The sequence below is a fragment of the Plectropomus leopardus genome, chromosome 8 (genome assembly GCF_026936395.1).
Source record: "Plectropomus leopardus strain MGB_pleo_1.0 chromosome 8, ASM2693639v1, whole genome shotgun sequence".
NCBI classification, from domain to species: domain Eukaryota; kingdom Metazoa; phylum Chordata; class Actinopteri; order Perciformes; family Serranidae; genus Plectropomus; species Plectropomus leopardus.
Window position 1 is genome coordinate 32709441 of NC_142183.1, and position 26659 is coordinate 32736099.

General features: G+C 38.2%; 1 protein-coding gene across 8 annotated transcripts in view; it reads right to left on the reverse strand.

Annotated features, from left to right (window-relative positions):
• LOC121947816 (uncharacterized) overlaps positions 1-26659 on the reverse strand; it is a 62671-nt gene that overhangs the window by 16622 nt on the left and 19390 nt on the right. For 3 of the 8 annotated variants that reach the window (XM_042492943.2, XM_088081377.1, XM_088081382.1), the window contains exons 2-6: positions 14297-14379; positions 7335-7509; positions 4244-4370; positions 1700-1840; positions 1524-1583 (exon numbers count right to left, since the gene is read on the reverse strand). In XM_042492943.2, the coding sequence (XP_042348877.2) occupies positions 1524-1583; positions 1700-1840; positions 4244-4370; positions 7335-7509; positions 14297-14379 (586 nt within the window). Of the gene's footprint in view, positions 1-1523; positions 1584-1699; positions 1841-4243; positions 4371-7334; positions 7510-14296; positions 14380-20140; positions 20191-26659 lie in introns of all 8 variants that reach the window. The other 5 variants (XM_088081384.1, XM_088081378.1, XM_088081379.1 and 2 more) reach the window with 3 other exon arrangements.

Sequence of the window (26659 nt, forward strand, 5' to 3'; positions counted from 1 at the left end):
CCTTGACCGCATTCCTGTGCGCTGAATGCACTTGAAAAAAGAGATATTTTCAGTTTTGTTGTGTGCATGTCTTTGTAGCGGGCCATTTGTGGTTCTTCTCAGTGGGGAAATGACTGGCCCAAAAACCCTTCTAAAATTGCTAAAACGGCACTATCATTAAATGCTCATTTGTCATACTTTGCTGACTGTGCTTTTTGCCCACATTATAGCAAAGGCAGGCTAGATGGATAGTTGAGGATTTTTTTAGGACATTTGCTTATCACGACTTGGCACTCCTTTCCGTCCATCTAAACAGTGCTTATTACTGCAGTGAATTGTTTTAACTGACAGTGTCGTTAGGGAGCAAATCACATGGGCTGAGCCACAAACACTGAGTAAGCCACCAGACAATCAGAGGATACAGATGGAGAGAGACAGTAAGACAGAATGGTGATTAAGAGACTAATAAAAGTGACAAGAGGGGAAAAATTAGAGAAATAGGTCAATTTGCACGAAGGGGGAGTTTATGTAGTTGTGTTTAAGCAATTAGATTTGATCATGAGATGTTTTTACCATTGTAGTCACATGAGGAGAAATGTCCAACTGAAGCTTCTTTTTTATTCAGCACATATCGTACCATGACGGAGGAATTCTCTCACCATGCTACGTGGAGGCCATTTGTTTCACAATACCAACACATACTGGAGGTCAGTCTGGTTTTGGAGAGCAGTGATTTAGCGTTGCAACATGGAAGTTACATTGTCAGTAAATTTGTCATCTATACTATATATTATGAATTATATGGGAAACATTTTTAATTCTTCATGGCAGCTATTTGTGTTTGTCATCCTGTTTTGGGGTTGCTCTGTCCCCAGGTGACAAAAAACTCAACAACAGTGATTATTTCTTAGCTTTTTTTTTAGATATTTTGAAGTGCATATCCATAGTCAGTGTATTTCATACAGTCGATATCAGTCAGTGCACCCCCAGTTTGGAGCAGCACACAGGAGTACTGAGATAGAAGCTGAGCAATACACTGCTGAGGACAGGGGCAGCAGCAGCAAAATATAAACTGTTTAAGTGTACGCTATATTTAGAATATTTATTGTCACTTCATTATTTTATCCTGTTTTTGTGTGAAATTTTGTCATAATTAATGTATGAATTCTTGACTTATGACCAAAAACATGTTTTGTGAGATCACAGTGACCTTTGACCAGCAAAATTCAAATCAGTTCAAAGGGATGTTTATGCCAAATTTGAAAAAAGAAAATTCGTCAAAGCGTTCTCGAGATATGTTGATGAAAATGGGATGGATGAACATAATGCATAACGCCTCCGGCCATGACTGTTGCCAATACGGAGGCATAAAAACTTATTTAAAGCCTTTGCATCTCCAGAGGGAGCTGTGTCAAGTCTGATAAATTGTCACAAGTGAACTGGGTCTGAATTTGTTGGGTATGAAATTTGTAAGTTTGAAAATTAGAATGTCCAACAATGTGCTACAGTAAATTATTAAAGTATTGTTTTAAGTGTTTGTTTACCTGGTCGTCGTCACTGTCTATTCCCTCCAGACTGATGGAGCTATTCCTCTGAGCCTGACTCTGAGACGGAGAGACAGAAACAGAGGAGAGAATGAATAACAGCGATAGAAGTGCCGTCTAGAAACAGCATTCAAGGGTGACTACAAAGTGGGACATTACTCAACAATGTGTGTTACCATGGCTGTGTGAAGTGTTGTGTATTCAGGTGGACTGCAGGGCAGGCCGTCATCCTCAGACATGGTTCCAGCATCATCCGTTCTCTTCACACACATGAGGGACGGAGGAGAGCCCAGTTTGATGGCCTGTTTCAGCTGGAGCTACAAGAGAAAGAAAATGCCAACTTATGTTTGTTTGTATGTGTCATCTGTGTTCAAAACACCTGAGAATCAACAACCAGGAAACAATGCCAGACTTGTACAGCTTGAAGACAAATTGTTCTCCCGGTTCTGTGTGTGTATGGACACGAAACCTGTTGGCCTGCTTGATAAAACAGTGATTAAGGCGTGTTTGAGTACACATTTTTGTGTTTACAATGTTTAACAGCTATTACAGTTAAGTTACAGTTTATTATTACCCTAATGTAGAGATGATTAACAGAAAACGACTTATGAGGATGGTCGGCCAGCACTCAAGAGACATGGTGTTTATTTTAAGCTGTGTGTGTGTGTGTGTGTGTGTGTGTGTGTGTGTGTGTGTGTGTGTGTGTGTGTGTGTGTGCGGTAGGTATCACAGAAACTCAAACTAACAAAGTTGTTATCAGCTTGTTATGTGTCTCCCTGTAACAGTCACTCAAGGTCTCAGTGACTCAGGTGCAAAGTAAACACTGGACAATGCAGCTTTACTTTAGCCAGGCTGGACGCTGACAAATACACACACACACACACACACACACACACACACACACACACACACACACACACACACACACACACACACACACAGACCTTGACAGAAAGACACAGACAGCTGCAGTTTTCAACGTTAATGTTTAAATATTGTTACAGTAACTCTGACACATCAGGAAACAGCGAGGACATTGCAGTAGCTTATCTCACCATTAGCAGGTAGCTTAACTTGCTGGCACATACAAATTTAGTTTGTTACTAAGTTTGAGTTAAAATGAGTATATACCAGTACAAAATGTTGTGTATTAAAATATATCTTTATATTTATGTTGTGAGCTAACTGCACGTTAGTAAGACTTTGATTCCAGATTTAAAGAAAAGCTAATGGTGCAGGCATGTGGCGTATTTATGATCACCAAAAAATAGCAAACAAACTAATGTTAGCTTCTTAGAAAGACAAAGGTAGGAAATCCCATTTTCTGTTTTTCTTATACTTCTCTTTTTTTTTTAGCTGTGTTGTGATTATACATCAGCGCCTCGGAAATGGCCATGCCGTTTTTCCATTGATAAAATTTTACCAAACTTAGGAGCATTGCTTGCCTGCTTCCCGAGAAGCTAACATGACATGGTTGATGTGGTTAAAAAAGATGTGTATTATGTTCGGACCTTAATCACATCGCGATTAACGCGTTAACACTGACAAAAACATAACAAGTCTTATTTTTGGGTGATTACACGCCAAAGAAAAGAACACATTTAATACTCAATGCTAAATACTAATCCTAAAAACTAAATCCTACACAGTGGAGCTTTAATAAAATAATATTTAAAAATACAGTATTTGGTGGCAAGTCAAACATTTCTTACAGGCATGGATTGGGACCTCTATGGTGTGACCTTGTTTAAGATATCTCCAAACTAACAGCAACATCATCTTAACCGAGTGACCGTGATGTTTGATGTACTTTACAGCGCTGCACTGTGCATTATGTTCCAATAGCTATTAGCTCCTATTGATCCCCACATAGTGTGTTTATATTTGGCTCTGGAACAGCCTCATTCTGCTTATCAAACAGGCAGCTCAGAGGGAGGATTAAGGTCAGGAAATCTCCATCACACTGTTTTCCACAGGAAAGTCAGTTTATGCAAATCACTGTATTCACTTTTCTCCTGTTTTATTTCTATCCAATCTACGTACTCGCACAGTTTTGCTTGTGAAATCATTTTATAATGATTATTACCACCAGTGTCTTTTTCTCATACACAGTGTGGCTGCTGTCTCATCTGCACTAAATAGCACAAACTAAACACTTTCTCTGTGTTTTAGTTACAGGATGAGAGTTTTCCATTTTAACAAATCCCCCCCAGACATTAAATTCTCACTCTCCTGTAGGTAGTTTAGAGGAGCAGTTTAACGGGAGGTCAGTCTGTCTGTCTGGGTCTCACGTCTTCCCGTTTTAGCCCACTGTTGTGACAGATATTTGTTCCGTCTGTCTGCTTTTCTTTTCATCATCTACTCCTTCATCTCGCTTTGACAGATGCGTCACTTTGAGCCTCACTTTGTGATACACATCAGACTAAATATACAGCAGATCAGCTGCTCTGTCATCTCATTTATTGATCAGTATTACTCATGACAGCTAAATGCAGCACAGCGTCCTCGACTCTCACTTACCAAACACACAGATTATGACTCTTTATTTGTTTATTCCTCATTAACCTGCAGTCAAATCCTCTTTTCTCTTCAGGTCAGAGGTCACCAGCAACACTATCTTTCTCCAGGAAGAAGCTTAAATGCTTGTTGACATAAGAGCTCAAACTCCTCTGGTTGCACATTAAACTAAAAGCCCAGGTAGGCTATTTCTGTCTAATTACCTGTAGTGATTTCACTTTCCCATGAATGCTGTCCTGTGACGCCCCCAGAGCCTCGTTGGCTTCCGATGAGTCAGAGACAAACACAGAGTCATGTGACAAGGCCTTGCTGCCCAGGCTGATCTTTGACCTTTGGGAAACAGGTAGAGGAAGAAATAAACAAAGCAGAAAGTGATGTCTCACAGACTCAGAGACAAAAAAAACACAACAAAATAAATTGATCCATTGTTTACCTGACTAGTATTATTTGTCTTCTTTTTTGAACAATGTCTATTATTTTTTTTCTAACATAGTCAGCATTGTAATTGAAAACATTATACTGCAGATTTTAAAACTGCAACCACTCATAAACAAAATTACATACATACATATATATAGACACACCCATATAAATATATGTGTGTGTATACACACACACACACACACACACACACACAAACACACACATATACATATTACCTATATATATATATATATATATATATATATATATATATATATATATATACACACACACACACATACATACATATACATATATACACATACTGTACATACATATCACTATATTTTTGTATATATCGTATCCTGAGGCAGAGGCTCTCTTATAGCTCCACTTCCCATAAAGCCTTTGAATGGTTTCCGTATCTTCTCATAAACTTATTTTTCAGGGTATATGTTATCCTCTCCATGAATTTACAATTTGCCATATTTTTAATCCAAGCACCTACTGCAGGTGCAATAGTTTTCTTCCAATTGAAAGCAATCATTCATTTTGTCTGAAGTATAGAAAAGTCAATGAAATTATATTCTTTGGTTCTTAACTTGAGATCTGATGGGTATACATGTAAAAATATAATTTCGGAAGGCTTGTGGAATATTCATAGACACAACGATCGTGATTTTATTGATCATGTCCCTCGAAAATCTCTGAATTTCATTATTTTTCGTCTAACATCAAAGACAATCATTTCTATGAATCAGTATTCTCCTTTTTTGTTTCTGTTTCTTTTGCCTTCCCCCTGGAGTCTACGAGGAGGGACACAGAATGGCTTTAATAAAACTGTATATCCTGTGACACAGAGAAAAAGTCAAGAGTAGACAGGGCAGGAAGTGGCAAAGCTTAGGAAAACAAAGGATATTAGGACTGTCCACAGGAAGACACGCTTTACTACTTGTTACGAAAACAGGAAGACATGAGCCTCAGCTGAGGGAGAACAGGAGATGGATGTTAAAACATGATCTTCCTTTCCTAAATTATCTCCGTCCTTTTTACACGACAGGAGATATCTATCTGAATGGACAGAGGAACACCCACAAAATGGATGGAAAGACAACACTGAGCTGCAGGAAAAAGAAACATTTTAACATGGTATCTTCCTTCAGTGGCTGTGTTTTGTTGGTGAATAAGGAGCTAGAACAGTGACAGTAAGTTTTGAAATCAAAAATAAAATTAGGCATTGAAAAAAGGGAACACTGTCACTGAAAAAAAATCCACAGATTTGGTTTGATTTTACTTTATTTTTTTGTATTCTGATGTTTTTTTCAATGACAATCTCTGATTTTTTTCATGTGCTAGTTTAGTTTTTTTAAAAATTTTTTTAATTTTTATTTTTTACAATGACTCTTTTTTTCCCCAATTTTTCTTTTTTTCAGTTTAAACTTTTTCACTGTCACTGTTTCTTTGCAGAGGTTGTTTTGTGAGGTTTTGCAAGGACAGCAAGATTTACATTTACATAAATGACACTCAGAATCATTGACCTGCAGAAAGAAACAGAAGATTGTCATGGAAATGTCATCAGAATTTAAAAAAAAAAATCTAAATCAGATAATTTTTAATGCCCTTGTTTCATTTTCAGTTTTATGTTTCAGCCAATGTTTTCTTTTTCAATGCCAAATTTTAATGTTAAAACCTACTGTCACTTTTCTAGCTTCATAGATGAACGCCTTAAAATTTAGTGTGATATACAAAAAGTGGCTGCTGAATAAAATACTAGATGGTTTAGAGATATCTTTGAAAAAAGTGTGATATTACCGAAACTGGAGTTGCGTTTCATTGAGGTGGTTCAAATCACTCAAAAAGAATACTTCACCCACAAAATGACCATTTGTATATAAATTAATCACCAACTATTACATTGAAGTTGTCAAGAAAATGTTAATTTTCTTGCATGCCTCCACAGTGAGTGAAGAATTGAAAAAACAGCCAACATTCTTCATGAATTGAAGAAAATGGGTACTGAATTTAGAAACAGCAAAACTTCATCAAAACATCAGTTTACAAACTCTCACAAAACAAATACAGAATAATTCAAGTCGTATGCTCAGTACTTCCTAAATACACTTATTTTTTGTGTGTAGTATGCATGAGACTTGGACTGATGTGTTTGAAATTGTAATGTTATAGCCAAAGCGCATGTGTTGAGAAGCACTTTGCACAAAAATAGATAAATTTGATAATTCTGTATAAGTTTTGTGAGAGTTTGTATACAGACGTTTTATATAGTTTTGCACTTGTTAAATGCCAGTTTACTTCAGTTCATGAAGACTGCCTTTTTTGGATTCTCCTATCACTGTGGAGGCATGTTAGGGGGAAAAAAAAGTTTTTATTAATAAATTCTGGGTAACATGGGGTGAGTAACTGATGTACAAATAGTCACTTTTTGGGTGAAGCATTCCTTTAAAGACACATCAACCCTTGAGAGAATCATGAGGGAAACAGCTGCAAGAGCAAAATGTTGGGTTAAAATGTGCTGTATGTACATTAAAAATAAGTGTATGGGTAGCACTGTGAGTTGTGGAATAACTGCACAGCTCAAAGGCCTAACAGAAATGTTTGGATGAGGCATTCAGTAAACAAAGCTTTATGTGAAGAGATATATGATTGACTTTCTCTATAATTAAACGCTCATTCAGGGTGCATTTACTGCACTGATTTGAGTTTATGAAATGCAAAATGTAGCACTTCACAAACCATTAACCACAACATAAACATTTCCCCAATAAACCAAAGGTATTTGTGTCTTTTTGGAAGAAGTATTGCAGTCACAGCTTGTGTGTGTTTTTTTGTGTGTGTATGTGTGTCTGAGCTTACCCAGAGCCCTTATCCTTCTCTGATCGAGTGAGCGTGTTATTTTCGGATGTTTTGCTGACATTGTCGCTTGATTGGCTGGCTTTGAGCCCCGCGTCTGCTCCTGCGGCTGGCGGCTCCTTTCTCTTCTTCCTAGCAAAGAATTTTTTAAACGTCTGGAACTTGGACTTCTTCTTTCCTGAAGACAAATGAGAAGAGACAGAAATAGAGAAAGTCAAATAAACTGGTTTACCCCGCTTACATTTACCTTCTTGTAACAGCACCACAGTGAGTCTTTACCACGAGCTGCACAGTGAAACCTTAATGAGAACATTACACTCATAGCATCTTTACACACTGCCCTCATGTGAACTCTAGTTTGAGCAATTATCCCTGTGTCAGCTGTAAAGGCCCAGGTAGGCTTCCCTGAAGAGACTGCACACCGAGACTGATGTGTGTTTACACAGAGACGTATATAAGGACACACACAAACACACACACACCTCTTCTTGTAAAACCTGCCCCCCAGTGAGTCCAGCTCCATTAGCACCGCAGTGGAAAAACTCAACAACTCTTTTATAACTCCTTAAACAGCTACAAGCTGCCTTCAATGCTTTCAGTCAGCGAGGCGCTCACCCACAACCTCAAATGTCCTCTCTGTGTCCCACATTCAACAGGCCAATATCAATATCAATATTTAGTCCTCTGTTCATATCAAATAGTCTGCAGAAAGAAATATTTGTCCTTATCCTTTTTTTAATAACAAGACCAAGGTCTGGTTCAGAACAACTTCTGCTCTGCATGTAACATTGCAGCCTTTTCATTAATGGGAATGAGACCAGTGTGTGGTTTCAGCAAAAAAAACTCGACATCACACTGTGACAAAAGACACTGTGATTTGTTGCCAATCAAAAGCATGCAATCACACATCCCTGGTCAATTACTTTGTACCTAAAATGCAGTATTTCTACCGTTTACCAAACCACTGTTCAGTGTTTTTACCATCTGAATAGCCTTTAAGCTCATGGATCCGTTATTCAAACCAGACTTCTTCGACCCATTTTACATCTGGCTGGTACCTAATGCAACACACACCTTGCGCTATTTAGCAAAAGGCTGTTTTTGGTCTGCATGCCCACTAAAGGCCCTGACTAACCAAGCTGATGGTCGGCTGTTGGTAAATATTGGACTGTCAATGAGCGTCTGTCGACCCGGGTGCTGTGGTGTGTTCAGCACCATTGGCCCTTGTCGGCCCTTGTAGAGCCTAACATAAGCAGATTCAGCATGTTGAATCAGTGGTGGAGCCCACCGGTGAATGAAATGATAACATAACATAACATAACATAACATAACATAACATAACATAACATAACATAACATAACATAACATAACATAACATAACATAACATAACATAACATAACATAACATAACATAACATAACATAACATAACATAACATAACATAACATAACATAACATAACATAACATAACATAACATAACATAACATAACATAACATAACATAACATAACATAACATAACATAACATAACATAACATAACATAACATAACATAACATAACATAACATAACATAACATAACATAACATAACATAACATAACATAACATAACATAACATAACATAACATAACGCAGGTGCAGACCGTATGTGCTGGTTGGTCATTGACTGAAGTCCCTGTAGTGTGTTCATGTGCAACTCTTTGGCCAAGATACAGTCTACTGGAAATGATATGACAGTCTGTTCAGTCACCGCTGGTTCTTTGATAATGATTTGGTGTGTCAGGTTCTTATGAGCAAATAGCCATGCGAGTGGCTATTTGAGGCTGTACTTAAAGCTGTCATAACTGTCATAATTGATAAAACTGTCAATAATCTCACACAGTCTTACATGTAACATGAAAACATAAACAGTGACATGGGAGCAAAAACAACCAATCGGAGCCAAGGAGTCTCTAACGCAGCTGCCAATCAAACCATGTGAATCACAGCTTGTGGACTGTGTTACTGCATTGCCAATTTCACTTCTCAAATTTTAGTGTACTGATTAGCTGTAAAATGAGAACGTTTGTTGGCGGTCGAGCTGCCTGTGGGCAATGTAGGCAGCAGGTTTTGACAAGGAAGAAGAATGCAGGGATGAGAAAGGCAATATGTACTCCATCTGTACTGATACTTTTTCCATAGTGAGTCTGACAATGTAATAGGAGTAAAATGCTAAATTAGTGGAGCACTCTTTTTCAAATGGTCAAAAAATAATCTGCATCTACCCTTTCACAGTACTATAGGACTGCTTCATAGCAACGATGTTTGATTCCATGACCTCTGACCTGACAAAGCTAGAGATTTTCACCAAAGACAAACCCTCATTCTTAAAAAAGCCAATTTGGAGCATATCCAATGAAGGAATGATCAAATATATACTATCCCAGTGTACAGATATCTTAATCCCCAGAGTCTGGATAGTGTTGAGACACCAAACAGAAGAAAACATGGAGGAGAAACAGACTGTGAACAAAGAAGAAGCTGAAAAAACAAAACAACTGTGATTGAACTATTTTGAGAATTCACATCTTCGGGCTATAAAAATGCTTCAGAAGAGACTTAAAAAAAAAGAGACATTCTTTATCGCTGTGTCATTTCTGTCTTTCTCCCGGTGGGAAATCCTTGAGCGTTCATTCCTTTCTTTAAAAAATACACTTTGTGGTCAGAGCTAAATCACAGCTGAAAAATGTCTGGAATCTCAGCCTGGTACCAGGGCCAAGACACTTAAGATTTTGGGCCATTTACTTAAGAACAAAATGATTAAGCTTGTTTATTTCCACATTATAGATTTTGCATTTTCTATCATACGTATATAAGGAACTTCTTCTCTTTTATTTTGTGATAGTAGTCGTGATAAATATACTAAACATCAAAAGACATCATGAAAATTAAGTTGAAAATCAAACTGCAGTCACAAGCTGTCTGCATGGAGGGCTAAATATAGCACCTGACACACTATTTGATGAGTTGCCATCAAACCACACTGAAGAAAATGCCATTTTGCATCCAGACTCTGTGAAGAAATGTTGGCTGCAAATTCTCCTCTTTCGTCCCGACCTTAAAGTGAACTGCTAGATTTACTTGAGGAGCTTCCAACCAGCCCTTGGTGATGCTTCAGAGGCCGCTCTGCGCTGCCAAGATGAAAAATCAGAGGGAAACACCAGCCGAGGGTGCCATTTATTGTGCTATTTCAGGCACAATACACTATTAAGTTAAAGGTCTGCACTCAGAGAGCTGAAAAAGGCCACTGCTTCAATGGAAGGTCAGTGGAGCTCTGTGGTTATTGTAGCTCTCAGATACATTTATCCCCAAACATATTAAAAATAACATCATGGGAATTTCAAGGCAGTCTAAGGTCAATATCAGGGGTTACTGACTTCAGCTTACACAATGAGACACTGGTGACCTTTGACAGGGAAACAATAACTACGACATTGAGAGAGTGAGGAAGAGGAGGGGAAGGAACCTCAAACATCTTTACATTGATTTTGGGTCAGGACATGGTCACTGTCGGGAACAAAAGTCACTGTGGTATAGCTTTGGACAGTATCAAGTTATTAAGGTATACCAGGGTTTTTAGACATTTCATAGGTATGATTTTCAATACCATTAAAAATACAGATGCTCCTCTTTTTGTTAACCCTTTTAAACCTGAGCAAGTGGATTGATTTTTTTCAAAAACATGGAAAGAGGGCAATTAGCAACTTAACAATAAATGAACCAAAAATTTGTGAAAAATTAGTAAAATTATACAAGAAAATTACCTAAAAATCTCACAGAAAAGTAAAAACAAAACAGGAAATGACCTGTAAAAAGCACTAAAATAGAAAATAATAAATGCAAATATAATAATAATAATAATAATAATAATAATAATAATAATAATAATGATAATAATAATAATAATAATAATAATAATAATAATAATAATAATAATAATAATAATAATAATATGAAATATTAATAACAATGTTTTCATTAATTTACAATCACCTGAAATTAAAATGGTTGTGTTTTCATTTCCTTTATGTCTACATACAGAGTGGATCCTCTTCTAGAGAGTCCACCATGTCCACCACCAACAAACACTGGCTCTAGAGAGGGCCATCTGTTTTTTCCAATCAGTCACTGTAGTTCTCCTACATGCTCAGCACACTGGAGAAGTTTCAGTTGATCACAATATGCAGCCTCACTTCGAGGTACCACTAAATCCTACACATTGGACCTTTAAGCACTGACAACAATGTTATATCAAAAAGCCTTTACAGCCTCACTTTAAAGGAACAATGCACATTTCTTCAATCAGCCACGTATAATTTTGCATGAGAGATACCTGTAGAAATAATTTTGTCTCTTATCACTTGTTTGAAGTGGTTGGGGCTCAGCTGCAAAATGAGAATCTCATATTCTTCCCTGCATTTATCAAAATGTATCAAGATTTGAATCCGAATCGGTGACAGTTGTAGGGCTGCTTGCTTATGTTTTCACTCAAATCTGATAAAACAGTCTTGATAAAATCACAAGTTGAAGTGAAATTTGAAACTTCTTCTAGTCTAAACTATAATGATGCAGCTTCATAATGCTGCAGCTATGGTGCTGATTTTCAAAACATTATGTTTTTGGATATATTTGTGGAAAAACATTACATCCTAGTGTCTGGGGACTCCCTTAAAGCTTGTTTTTTTAACCAGATGCATGTGGTTATACAGGATGCAGCAGTGCATGCTTCTGTGAGCTCTGTGACAATCTCGGCCACAGCCCGTGCTCTGAATGCACATTTCTACTTTATGATGCACGCAGCTTTGTAAGACTGCAGAACAATAAACCCTTATTTATTTTGGTTTGATGAAAATGAGAGGTTGGACTGAGTGGCAAAGTATGCATTAGCTTTATTTCTAAAGCTTGGAAAATGAGACAAACTAATTAGAATAATACACACTACAGTTATGATGGTAAAGGGGAGCAGGATGTCACTAGCTTTCCTTTTTATTTTTTCTTTGCCCGTTTGTCCTTGTGTATCATTCTGGGTCCCCTCTCTAAATCCTGAGGTTTTTGAAGGCCCTTCAACGCAGCACAGGCAGAACTCTTCATTAGTTTTTCTCAGCAGCATTTTGTGAAGTTTTGAGTGGCAGGGAGGATATTTAATCAATTGATCCAATTAGAGCTGATCAACGCTTAAGTTTCACTTTTAATGCGCCTGACCTTCCACTGCTCCGTCTGTCCCCAAAGTATTCTCTGCACTCTGTGAGTGTGTTGTAGTGAATATCAGTAGTGTATTTAAATTCCAACAGCACAACTAATGAAAGATCTAACTCAAAACACATGGCAGCATTTGTTTTGATCGTGGTGGGCTGCCCCAAATAAAGAAATGTGTGGGAAACCCTGAAATCATTCATCTTAGTAATTAATCATTTAAAACTGGCTTGATTTATTTAAAAACACTTTAAGAAGTTACAACTTCTGCGTTACGAGAAAATTACCTGAAATTTAGCGCAAAAAAAAATGTTTGCATGTTGCAATTTGTGGACATCTCTTACCAAGTTGCTCTTTGCCTTTTAAGCCACATTTTCATAAGAAATCAAACCAATTTGCTCAGTTTTCAAAGGCTCAAATGTGTGTAAATGACATTTGAATGCAGCACAAGAAAATTTATGTTGTTTCAGGTTTCAAAGGGTCAAGTCAAAACAACACCACTGTTGAACAAACCGATTTCTTCACAAAAACAAATTCAAATTTCATTGCAACTCCACTAAATAATACCAATAGATGTGTTTTTTAAAACCTTTTTTGCTTATTTTTGCTTATTTACAGTATCAGACCTAAACTCATTTCTATTTCCAGACTGCAACCCTCTGAAACTACAGATCCAATTACAACACAACGCATTCAACTGGGCGCCAATCAGAGATAAGCTGCCAGCCTGGCACCATCGCTAATTTAACACCAACAAATTGAGATGGACATGACTGGCAGGCACCATGATCTGTGGAGTCACGCCTGACAATCAGCTCTCCTATGAGAAGTGACTCACCAAACATAGTGCTAATGGTGATTGCTGCAACAAACTGCACCTAAAAGATTTCCACTGAAACTTCAAAATTAAAAAAAAGCTCTAGTTGAGACATTAACTCAGGCACATCCAATAATCCCAACAGCACCTCAGATAACATTCCTGCTGTGGCTCCATCCACACAGACATCTCTCTGACCTCCTAAAGCACTTCTTCTTCCTTCCCATTCTGTCAGCAGCATGTGTGCTTTCCATCTGTATAGACAGTATGCAGCTGGGTTCAGTGTGTGTGTGAGATGATGGTAGCTCCCTCTGTTCCTTCATTTCCTGCCAACAGCAGCGAGGAGATCTAGATAGTTAAAGCTGGCCTGATCTTCTCTGCTGTGTCTGTGTACATAATCTCATCGCTGACACGATGGAGACGCCCATACAGCATTACCTACCCATTGTGTTGCTGATGTAACGCGTTATTTTTATCGTAGGTGGAAGCAGCATCTCCTGAGAACCATTTTTATTTTGCCGAACATGCATGTTCCAGATTTTTTTTTTAATCAAAATCTAGGGCTGCCCTTTGAAAGTTGAAGTTTCTAATTATCAGTCAGAAAAATAAAATGCTTCGCTTGATTTGCTCAGTGTTTAAAAGTTTAAAAGGCATCTGAAAGGGGCACAAGAAAAGTGACATTGCTCCAGGTTTCAAAGGGTTAACTGTCAATTAATTATGGAATTTCTTAATAGTGAAAAAGGGAAAATTTTTGACAATTATATAAACATTACCATAAAAAAGTAAGACTGAAGCAAAAACAAAAAGGCTAAAACATGTAAAATAAAGACATGTTATTTTGTCGTAATTATTACATACCCAGAGTGCCTTTCTTCACTTAAGAAGTTTTAATTGAACATGTAATCAAATAGTTACCTGAGCACTCTTCCACGACCTCAGCTGGCTCCTGATTGGTCGTCACATCTGGAGGTCCTGATGCCATGGCAGCACTTTCACTGCTTGGAGACAGAGAGAGAGGCTGATTAGCGAAACAGGCATTTGTGCCTTAATGTCAAGATAATAGGACTGTTATACTGTTGCACATGCAGAAGTACACAGACACGAGGTGTAGACTGTGCACATGTTCCAATATTTAGAACATGTGCACTGGACCCCAGTGCATTTGGCTTTTATTTTGACAAAATTAAGTATCATTCACACCATAAATTGATGCAGACAGGCCACACATTGGTGCATAAGTATTCACCAGAATGCAGGACATCAAGTGTTTGATGCTCAAAGTTTTTTTGTCAGATGAAATCAAACCTGCCGTTTCACATGTGCCTCCTCCGCTGTTGAAACAAATCAAACACCCCTGCTCTAAGAAATTTAAAAAAGGTCAAGATGAGGGAAGATGCTCCTGCTTCTCTAACAATAATGCATATAACCAAGTTTTAATTTAATGAACATTAACCCTTTGACAGCAAATTGGCTTGATTTCTTTAGGAATCATGGAAGAAAGTTAAAATAGAACAAGTTAGAAAGAAAATCACCTGAAATTAAGCACTACTACCTTCAAGCCTAATTTTTAGGGCATTTTCTTGTCACCATTTTTTTTTCTTTTGTAGGACTTTTCTTGCCAAGTTCTTGTATTCAAAAGAAATCAAATCAACTTTCTCAGATTTCAATGCTTGTGAATGCCGAAAATTGATGACGATCCAGGTGTTAGAGGGTTAACCTACAGAGCTACTGGACATTTTTCATCAAGGTGTGGCTTTGTTTGGGTGGCAAGAAAGTGAGAGACTTGAGACTGTCTGAAAGCATGTGTATTACAGCAAAAAGCATAAACTGAGTAATCCCTTATTAAATCGAGGGCATGAAATTGTTTTTCTTTTTCAGCCAGGACACCTGCTGGGCTTGGTAATTTTATGTCTGTATTTATCTTAATCTGCCTCTATCTCCTCATATCGCTCATACGCCAGCCTCAACACTTGCAATGTGATGAGGCTCGCCGGATTACAATGTGATTAAAGTCCTATTTGGGAGTGTCGTGACTGCCAGTAAAAAGTGGCTTGGCATGAGCAGGTGGCAAAATCTGAAATCACACAGGACTGCACAGACAGTTTATTAGAGGGATCACATAGTCATCTGTAGCAAGCTGCTGCCTTATAAAATCATTTGGATGAACTCCTAACTGCGTCAACACCAATCCTCCACTCCTTAAAAGTTGAGCATATGTAGTGTGTCTCAAACTGTTGAGACAAACTTCAATTTGCTATTTAAACCTAAGCTGTCATGTTACACTTGAGTCCAATCTGAAGCCAAATTCTTCAGTCCAATCCAAACAGTCTCAACAGAAGCATCTCAGCTATGTTTCCAGAGATCTGCTCTGCTCCGAAATGTTCACGTCGTAGCACCAGCAGATGCCCAGCAACCCGCAACACAAACCTCAAACAGACATGAAATCACATTACACACTAATATCTTGTTATTGCCCAGATAGTCGCAGCAGCACGGACGTCATTACACTGCTAACTGAGCCTTCACTGTATGATGAGTTAGTAGCGGATATATTTCGAAACTTTAATGAAAATATAATCCTATAAGTATTCGAAATTTGAGACAATCAGCTTCATATCACTCACAGTCACTTGACTTTATTTCACAGGACTATTACTGAGCTGCGTCCAGCAAACAGGAAGTTGGAGGTCATGCGATAGTTCAGCTCTAGCATGTTGATTTGGCTGGTCCGTCATACAGAGGGGTCATTAATTCACAGAGTTTTACATGACTCCCTATCTAATTAGCTCTGCACTTCACAGTAAGATTTCCTGCGCATGTGGCAGGAAGTTGAATCATTACTGATTTGATTTTCAGTAAATTCATAACTCTGAATAATATGTCATTTTCACAGCATCTATGGAACATCATGAGAATCATGAGGAGGAGGAAAGAAGAGACTGTTTTCTCAAGCCAAACTTTTCAACAGACGACAATAAGCTTGAAAACATCCAGCTGTGATGAGTTACTACAAGGTAATACAGATGTTGACTTTGGCAACCAAGCCAAAACCTGCCTGTCTTGTTTTTCACTGGGTGACAGAATTGGTCGGTCGATTGCTGCAACACTTTGGGAATATCTCAACAATTACTAAATAGATTGCGATGAAATTTTTTACAGACATTTATGTTCCCCGCAGGATGAATCCTAATGACTTTGGTGATCCTAACTTTTCTCTAGCCCCATCATGTTTTTTGAGGTTGTCAGAAAAATCAGACACTTTCGTTAACTTCAGGAATATCTGTAATATCTTTGGTGATCCTCTGAATTTTCCTCTGTCGCCATCATCGGCTCAAATGTTTGATTTGTCCAATACTTGACAAATGACTTAATGCTTATAAAGCTAATGACATTTCAATCCTGTAGTGCCAAGTTGAAAAAGTGGCTGATGGTATGATACACGATGTTCAGTGGCATATTTCAACTCTGAGAGTGGTATTTCACTCATGTTCCATCTGCACATTTCATATTCTAACAGCAGATGAGACTTGTAAGTGGGAGACCACTGTCAGTGCATCAAACCAGCACTGCCCCCAAATACACAGACTTAATGCTTGTACGACAACCGTTGCCATAAATGTATATCTTTTCTGTCTTTATTGAAAATGCAGCACAACAAAGTCCTATTAATAAGGCAATGAATGCCTTTCTGGTGCTGCAATATTTGTAATGTTTTGAGAAGCAGGGTTTACCACACATTCATTTATTTGTGGCGGCTCGCCATGATTAAAACATCTGCTGCCACGTACTGATTTTACATTTTTGGAGCTGGACTGTTCATTAGAAAGCTGTTGGAATTCATATAGTGTTTGGTTATTCAGCATACTCTAGGCACAGGTGGAGCTGTAGAACATCAAGTGCAGTAGAAATAAAACTTAACAGTTCATTGCACTTTAAAAGTTTGCTTTCACTCCCTCTGAAGCAGCTGCTTCTCTCATCCATTGATCTGATAAGCTTTGACCATATCAACAGATCAATTATCCACCCTGCGACTCAAAACCCACCACCCACTCTGTCACCTTCTGCTACACATAGATTCTAATTGTGTTGGGGACACTGAAATGAAAAGTAAAAAAAAATATTTTTCATAAAAATATATTCTTCCCAATGGTCCTATAATTAATATTAGTGCTATCCTTAGTTAACTAGGCTATTGTTAGCCTAACTACTTTAGAGAGTCTTTTGTAATAATATCTGTAAATTAGCTGATATTGTTTTACATATTAGGATACTTTTTTTGTATCTATAATATAAGGAAAGAAACTGTCTGAGCCGAACCTTTGACTATACCAGCTCCATAAAATCACAAAGATCCAATAAATATAATTGTATGCCCATCATGTCACACAACTGATGACCATGGCATCATACTGCTAAAATAGTTTGCTTAACTGTAAGCCAATGTGGATAAGAAGCTCTTGAAATACTTCAGAAACTCCGTCTGCAGATGAAGACCATGTGATATGATGGACAGCTCTAGAAAAGCTAAGACGCTGGTCTTGAGTTGGGATCATACTTATCATAACACCACATTATATTCAAATACGACAGAGAAATGATTTCTTCAATTCCTTTTCAGAGCATTATTAGGACAGCCGTGTTTTTCACGTTTGCTGTTATTGTAAAGAGACTCTTTCTCTCCATTAAGGAAGCGGCTGGAGAGCTTCTTGTCAACTGTGTTTACAGTGAGTTTGTATTATAGAAACAGATGGAACATTCTACAGCGTTTGTTGACGTGCCGAGAGGCTTTCGTCAGTATCACCATTACATCACCATTATCATCTTAACCCTTGTTAAAGTCACGAAAATCATCCCAGCCACCACGTTTACCTTCACCATCATCTCCAGAGAGAGAAACAACTGAACTAAACTGTCTGTGACATCACTCCTTTAATAAACCATAAACTGTTTTATTTGCTTTATTATTTTGATATTTGCAATATTGCATAACATGGCCATATACAAAGACACACGCTGGTGGTGTTGTTGCTGATATGAGTTGATGGTGCAGGACTGATCCATTTCCTGTCTGATGTGACCACAGGAAGACGCTGCAGCCACACACACACACACACACACACACACACACACACACACACACACACACACACACACACACACACACACACACACACACACACACACACACACACATATACACACACACACACACACACACACACACACACACACACTGGTTGAAGAGCCTTAATAACATCTCTAGGAAACACATACTGATACACAGAAACACACACAGATAAACACAGACATTCATATGTTGTCTATGATATGAAGTCTATGAAGTCTATGATATGAAGTATGGAGTGGTAGGGAGAGGAGGGAAACCAGTCTAAACATCCACTAAAAACCATCACAGGACTGCGTGTTCTACCAACCAGTGGGAAAACCGAATGGAATAGGCAAAGACTGAAGTTTAAAAAAACATTTAAAAATACATAACTTATATTTGGGAACTAAAAATTAAACCTGTATTTGAGTCTGTAACATTTTTGAGAAGTTTGCTGAGATGATTTTCAGTGAAATGCTACAGAAATGCTAAAGAGGCAAAATGTTGGTGTATCCAATGAATTAATCACTGGAAACAGACCACTGCATCTGATACATAGGCTGTGTTCAACTGGACCAATACCACCTTCATATCTGTGTGTTAATTATAGAACTGAAGCCAGGCTGTTAGCATAAGTCAGCATAAAGACCAGAAGCCTGGGGAAAGAGATAATGTTAGCCAAACATCTACCTACGTACATCTCTAAAGCTAATTAATGAAAGGGACAGTTCATCCCAAAAATCAAATACAGATTTTTACTCTTACCTGTAGAGCTATTCATCAGTCTAGATTGTGTTGGTGTGAGTTACCAAGTGTTGGGGATATGTGCTGTACAGATGTTTACTTTCGCTCAAAGATAGTAGAACTAGATGGCACTGGCTTGTGATGCTCAAAACGCAAAAAAAAGGAAGCATGTGTTTGCTCATGGAGGAGAGAATGGCGTCCTACTCAAATGAGCTGTAATGTTAGCTAGGTCAGTAGTGCTAGGTGAACTAGCAGTAAATGCACACTTTCATCTGCGCAGTGATTTAGCTGGCAGGTGTGGTTAAAGAAAGTAGTTCCTACATGAAACTGCTCACCACAAAGTCTGTGATTTATCTTGAGTAACTAGTTCATGATTTCTGAAGAGAGACCTTACTGTTGAGTTTTTCAAATTTATTGTTTTGTCGCTTTGATCGCCGCTAGGCAAGTGCCATCTAGTGCCATTATACTGGAGAGAAGGCAGCCATCTCTACTGCCAATACCTCCAACAGTCGGCAGCTCACACCAATCTAGACTGATAAATAGCACTACCAATAAGAGGAAAAATATTTTTTTTGATTTGGGGGTGAACTGTCCCTTTGACATATATCCCATTTGTTTATTCCATACATATAAAAAAAGTAAAAAGGTAAAGTTGCTGTTTTATAAGCAGTTGTGTCATTACTTCAACTATTTAACGCTAACTGAAGTCGAAAACTAACTGTCCTCCCTCCATAGTCTACTTAACACAGATATAAATGAAGTGTCAATCCTGTCATTTAATTCTCAGCAAAACAGCAAAAAAGGTTATTTCCCACACTAAATAATCCTTAAGGAAAGTTGATGGTTGGACAAATTCAGTCCTAAGTATTAAGTTTAAGGTAAGAGGGTCAGGGGTCAAAATGACTGACCTGCGCCCACTTCCAAAGCCGGCTCCCCATGGTGACATCCTCCGCTTCATCTATGAGAATGAAGGAGGGATGACAGGGGAAGAGGAGGTGGGAAGAGAACAGAGATACAGGCCAAGGGATAGATTTGACAAGAAAGAAACAACCGGACAGGAAAAGAGAATTGTAGATGAGAAGATGAGTCAAGAAAATAAATAAAAAGCACGGGGGAGTGAGAGGGCGAAGAAAGACAGTGAGAAAACAGAGGAGACGGAGACAAACACAAGACAGAGGGAGGGAAGGGGTCAAAGAGGGGTTGTGGGAAAGAGCAGCATGGGAGGGAAGAAGAGTCAGTTAGATAAACAGATGAATATTAGGGAGAAGAGAGGGAAAACTGAGAAAACAGACTTACAGTGAACACAGAGGCCTTCCTGTGTAAAGCAGTGCTGTGGTTGCCAAATAAAGATAGTAAGAAGTCCTTACTGAAATTATTCTCTCACTCGTACATATTTTAATAAGTAAACAAAGGCTTGAGAACTTAAATCTATGTTAGATGATTCTGGTGCAGTGGTCATGTTTTACAATGAACTTCTCTGTACATGGTGGTGCTTTCAGGGGATATTTTTTACCATCCATTTAAAAATTGGGGGACAAACTGGAATTTGAATAAAGTGCAGCAGGAATGAGTCCTGAAACCCGGAAATTTGTTGGCATTTTAGCACTTACGGTTTCCACATCTCAAAGTCATTGTCATTGACATGTGTTATTGACATGTTAGGCGTTATTTGTATTCGCAATTTTAATTTGCGTAATTTGAGGGTTATTGGAAACCCACCCACCTGCTAGGGCAGCAGCAAAAATTAAAACACGAACAGTAAGCGATTAAAAAGTGTGTTTTGTAATGTTGCCTCCAACATAGAAGGTAGAAGATGGTAGAAGGTAGATTAATTATTCATTTTTTAAACAAAGTTTAAAAAACAAAATTTCAGTTGTCCTTGATCCTGCTACATCTTTGGAGTTGAAGGATGAGTTGATTAAAATCAGGAGCTACTATGAAAATTCCATCCAGCTCCTTGGGCATGTTGCTGCATTTAATTCAATTCCTGCAGTGCATTTTCTGAATTTGCATTAGAGTTTTGTGTCCCGTCGGCTCTGAACAAGGTCCGTCTATCCAGTCCATCTCCATCCCTTGAGCACAAAGGCAATAAAATCAGTTTAATTAACTATGAAACACTGTGAATGAGCCCGTTTTCAGTTGGTAAAGAGATTTTCATCTCAGATCAATCTATGAAAACTATTTGTGCAACCAGGGGGCTTAAAAAGCCCTTGCACATTCACAGAGACCAGCAGCTTCTTCTTTTCTTTGTGTTTTTTTTTTTAAAATTTAAAACAGTTATGTTAAATTACTGAGAAAGGGCTTCAGAGACAGGCTTGTTGATGATATTACACATTTTACAGCTGTGTTAACCAAATATAATACAGAAACTAAATCAAGCAGTGAAACATAATTTAAGTGTAACATCTTAAACAGGGTGTGGAAACCTTATAAAACATGCAAAAAGTCTTTTCTCCAAACATGGGAACTATATTTCACAGTCCAGCACACATTTAACAAGCTGAAGCTCTGTCTTTACTTTATATTCTTATAAGAGCGAGTGACATCATAGTGTAGATCTGAGCTTGTTATTTCACAAAACGCTAAACCACAACAGCAATATTGGGGCCCTAATTACTTATTTTTCTGCCATTTTAACAATCCTTTTCTCTCAGGCTACTTTTACATTATATACTCTTTTCCATTTTTGACATTTTTCTGGCAGCTGTTTATTCACTTGTTTTTACTGAGATTATTTCTGCATTGCATGCTGTGTAAACACTCTCAGGCATATTATTAGCTTTATTTGGAAGCTAACAAGCGTGTGTGTCCGTGCATGCGAGAGAGTGAGTGTGTGTCAGACTCATTGCGTAACAAAGGATTAGCACGTAGAGGTATTTGGATCAGTAGGGGTCTGCCTTTATCAGACACATGAAATAACCTCATTAACGCCCACACACAGTCAGCACACACACTCACACACACAGTGAAGACAGACATGTCCATATTTGACCATGGACTTAAGTCAGTGCTAAAATGAGTCTCATTAAACAACCCCCATCTAAAGAAACACTACTGATTAGCAGCAGAGAAAATAGAGATTCTGATTTACATCATGGGTAGAAATTCAGAGCTCTTTCACACTAGATGACTATAACTTGACTTCATCCACAGGGTTTCTGTCCTTCTGACGTAACACAAATCCAATATAATTCAGCCATAATCCCTCAATGGAACCAGTCACCAGACTTATGCACCACAGGCTTATGATGCTGACTAATTGGCTCTTGTCAGTACCGACATGCATATGTCTGACGTGATGTCTGACTGCGATAAAATGAGGATCCCCCAATGGTACAGATTATTGATTCAAAAAATAAGCTTTTAAAACGATTAATAATCACATTCATGATTATAGAATGATGTCACTGCATACAGGAATAACTTGTCTCAATGAAATCTAATCCAAATCGCTCATCTAATCTAGTAACATATAGTAGGATCTATATTGGACTTTGAGCTTTTACAACACAAATCCACTCTGCTCCAGTCCTAATCCTTCTGTACCAGCAGCACTAATATGGACCTGATTATATTACTACAGCAATTAGGGACTGCAGAGCAAGAGATTTACAGTGAATCAGCAGCAGAGGCAGAGATTAGGAAAGGTCTAATTCAATGTGTATGGCAGTTTTTTTGTTGTTGTCTTTTGGGGCATTTTATTTCAAGATTTTGTCTTAAAATAAAAAAGACATGCATATGTCACTCAGTAGTCCAATACGCACAACTGAAGCAACAGTGAACATGTCATCTAAACTTACTAAACAACAGATCAAATCATCCCACCCTCATTTCCCTTCATAAAAGAAAACAAGAAAACAAGTGAATAAATAAATAAAACAAAAGAAAGAAATACAAAAATAAGAAAAAATAAATAAAAATAAAAAGAGCGAAAGAAATTTGTTGTGCAATCCAACAACACTCAAGTCCATACGTTGTTATAGTGTCACATCCAGTTTACAGTCCTCAATAACACGAATGGCTGCCAGAATCAGGAGATCCTCACAGAGCTGACCTGGGGTGTAAAAACTGCATTACATCTCTAATCCAATGAGTGTGGGTGGGCGGGGTCTTTTCCTGCCACTTAAGAAGAATGTGTATGGCAGCTTTTAACTGACATATTTTGACACTGTTGAATAAAACAGCATTATAAGTAATCTGACCAACATTGCTGTAGAATATAACTGGTTATATCGGCAACTAGGTCAAGAAAACTTGCATTGCTTTCTCCCTTGGACAACCTGATTAAATTATAGTAACAAATTTTCCATGAGGCTCCAGCAGAACAATCCCCTCAGCTGTGTGGCTGTACACAGTGACAGCAGAGCATAACCTCAGTCATGTGAAAGCAGTTAGAGCTAACATTGTTTATGAATGAAATTCTGTTTTCTCTGGTACAATCCATCCCCTGAAGTAGGACTACTCATTCACATGCTATCAGTGTGGGTTTCAAAGGCTCGGCAGGATCTAGTATTAGATCTAAAACACAAAGTTGTAGCCATGATTGTTAGCAATGCTTTAAATATAGATGTTACTACATATTCTAAAACATGTATGCCTCACATGCATCTTCAACCCCACAGCACAAAAGATCTGTAATCAGGACAGTTTCAAGATTCGCGTCACCAATTCAGTATGCAAACAAATGTCTCCCCTTCTCTTCCCGAGTTATGGCATTTACTTATCACCAGAAGAGTATTTTTGCATAAAATTATATTGTCACACTGAAATTGACCTTTGACCTTTTGGATATAAAATGTAATCACTTCATCATTTTATTCTATTCGACATTTTTGTGAGCTGAACTCTTGAATTAAGCCAAAAACATGTTTTGTGAGGTCATAGTGGCCTTTGACCTTTTAACACCAATATCTAATCAGTTCATCCTTGAGTTGAAGAGGATGTTTGTGCCAAATTTGAGGAAATTCCCTTAAGGCAGGAGGTATATTTGCTGTTTAACCCTGCGCCCCCGTACGTGTCCGGCTGCGCCATGAGCATTTTTTTATACTTGCGTATGAACGAAGCATGCTACTGGAGGATTCCTCTAAAGATCACACGAACTCAGGCCACATACAACTACTGGATATGTGGGATGTAAACAACAGACATGGCAACACTCAAGGAAGTTACTATCATGTTAATGCTGAGATCAAGGCAGACAAGGTGACTGCGGAGACAACATGGTGGTACATAAGGCCTCTAAATCAATCCCGTCGGGGCAATGTGTCTCTCTGTCACATCTGCTCTGCCTCTACACTGTCCCTGTTGTTTATATATATACCGTATCTTGCGTCTGCGTCACATTATTTTTTGAGGACGCGCACAGCTGATGCGCTAAACCAATGCAGGGGATACGTGGCAGCCATCATGCGTATGTGTATACATAATAGTTAACAGCAAGTGAGATAACGTGTTCAGTAAATAATGAGACAGATGCAATGACACTGACCTTGACCTTTACTCTACTCAGATCATCTTTAAGTCCAAGTGAACGTTTGGACCAAATTTAAAGAAATTCCCTCAAGGTGTTTCTAATATATTGCATTAACAAGAACGGGACAGACATGATGTAACAGTGACCTTTGACCACCAAAGTGCAATCAGTTCATTGTTGAGTCCAAGTGGACGTTTGTGCCAAATTTGATTAAATATCCCCACAACATTCCCAAGATATCACATTTACAAGAAGGGGAGAGATGTGAGGTCACATTGACCTTTGACCAGGTCCCCATTGAGCCCAAATGAATGTTTGTGCCAAACTTGAAGATATTCTCTCAAGGCAACTTAAAATATCACATATTCACAAGAATGGGACAGACAGATAGAAAGAAAGACAGACAGAAGACAGACTGAGGGAGGTATGGCACCAAGGCATAAAGCATCTAAAATACTGGATGTTTGAGGTGATGATGAGTATGATGGTTCTTTGGCGTTTCCCCTGTGTAGGATGGTCTAATCTGGACTATTAAAGCTCTGGCTACAATATTCAGTCTGTTATATCAGCAGCAATGATCACCATCAACATATCACTGCAAGGAATCCATGTGGGAAACCTATAAAAAACAGTCAAAGACTTATTTTTAGGTGCTTGGCAGGAACTAAAGAGTATATCCCTATGTTTGAGGCACAAAAACAAGCCTTAAACTTGAGTCTCAGCACAGTGAGCAGAGATGAGAGACTGAGCCGAGGCAGTGCAGATGAATTGGCCACGGTAATATGATGTTAGTGGGTCTATGACGAGCCGCAAGCCTTCAATTTCCACAGAGAGAGACAGAGAGAGATGCTGGAAAGAACGATTTGCGAGGGAGGAAAAGGATTTTTCCAGTCAGCTGAAACGATAAACTTGGCTGACTGGGATGAGCCACTGAGTACAGATACAGCTTTAGACAGTGATGTCGCATACACAGACATAAGCTGCACGCATGTCACCTTTAAACTGTATACACAACATAAAGTATGTAGCATATGCAGTTTGAGAAAGGTGTGCTTTTTAACATTTTCAACTTGCCATCATATGTTTAAAATAAGCTGAGATTAAAAAGGGTTATGACATTTTAGATTCAAATCAGAAAAATGACCTGGGTTGAATCTCACTTCTAACGTCTGCATATGCTATGATTCCTATAGGATTAGCATACTGACTGGCATCCACTTTGACAAAGTTCTATTCACAACTCTTTCATTGGTCAGGTGATTTGCTACAAATGAGGCACAATCATGGAGTCAAATCAGAGATGGGCCATGCTTTCTGAGAATGGCTGGAATTAATTTCAGCAAAAACTGGATAACCAAGACGCATTTTAGGATGGTGGTTTCCACTAAGGACTCATTATCAAATGTTTGTAATTTTTGCTTTGTTCAAAGCACATATTGTAATCTTTCATTAGCATAAAAGGTGATTTACAGACCAACTTTAAAAAAGACAGCATTTAATTCCATTTTCTTGTACAGTGGACATTTTCAAAACAACTGACTTCCAGAAGACAGCAGATCTACCAACAAGAGGGGAATTAATAATAGTAACGGTCTTAAAGGAGGAATGCTACCTACTTTTTTTTATAGTAAAATATGTCATGTTTTGATCATTACCAGAAGGGTGAGAGCTGTCAGCATGAGCTGATCAGGTGTCTGCTGCATACCTCTGATGCTAATGTGGACTCTTTGTGAATATTCAAAAGACGTAACATTTTTACTCATGGGAATAGTTTGGGGAATGCATGTATTAGCTTTGTTGCCCAGTGTTAGATGTGAAGATCGAAACCACTCTAATGTCTGTGCTTTAATATGAAGCTGGAGAAATGAGGGAGTTAGCTTAGCTCTGTAGCTTTGCCCACAAACATCTTGAAGTCCTTTATTTTCACATTATATTTTATATGTTTACTAATTTA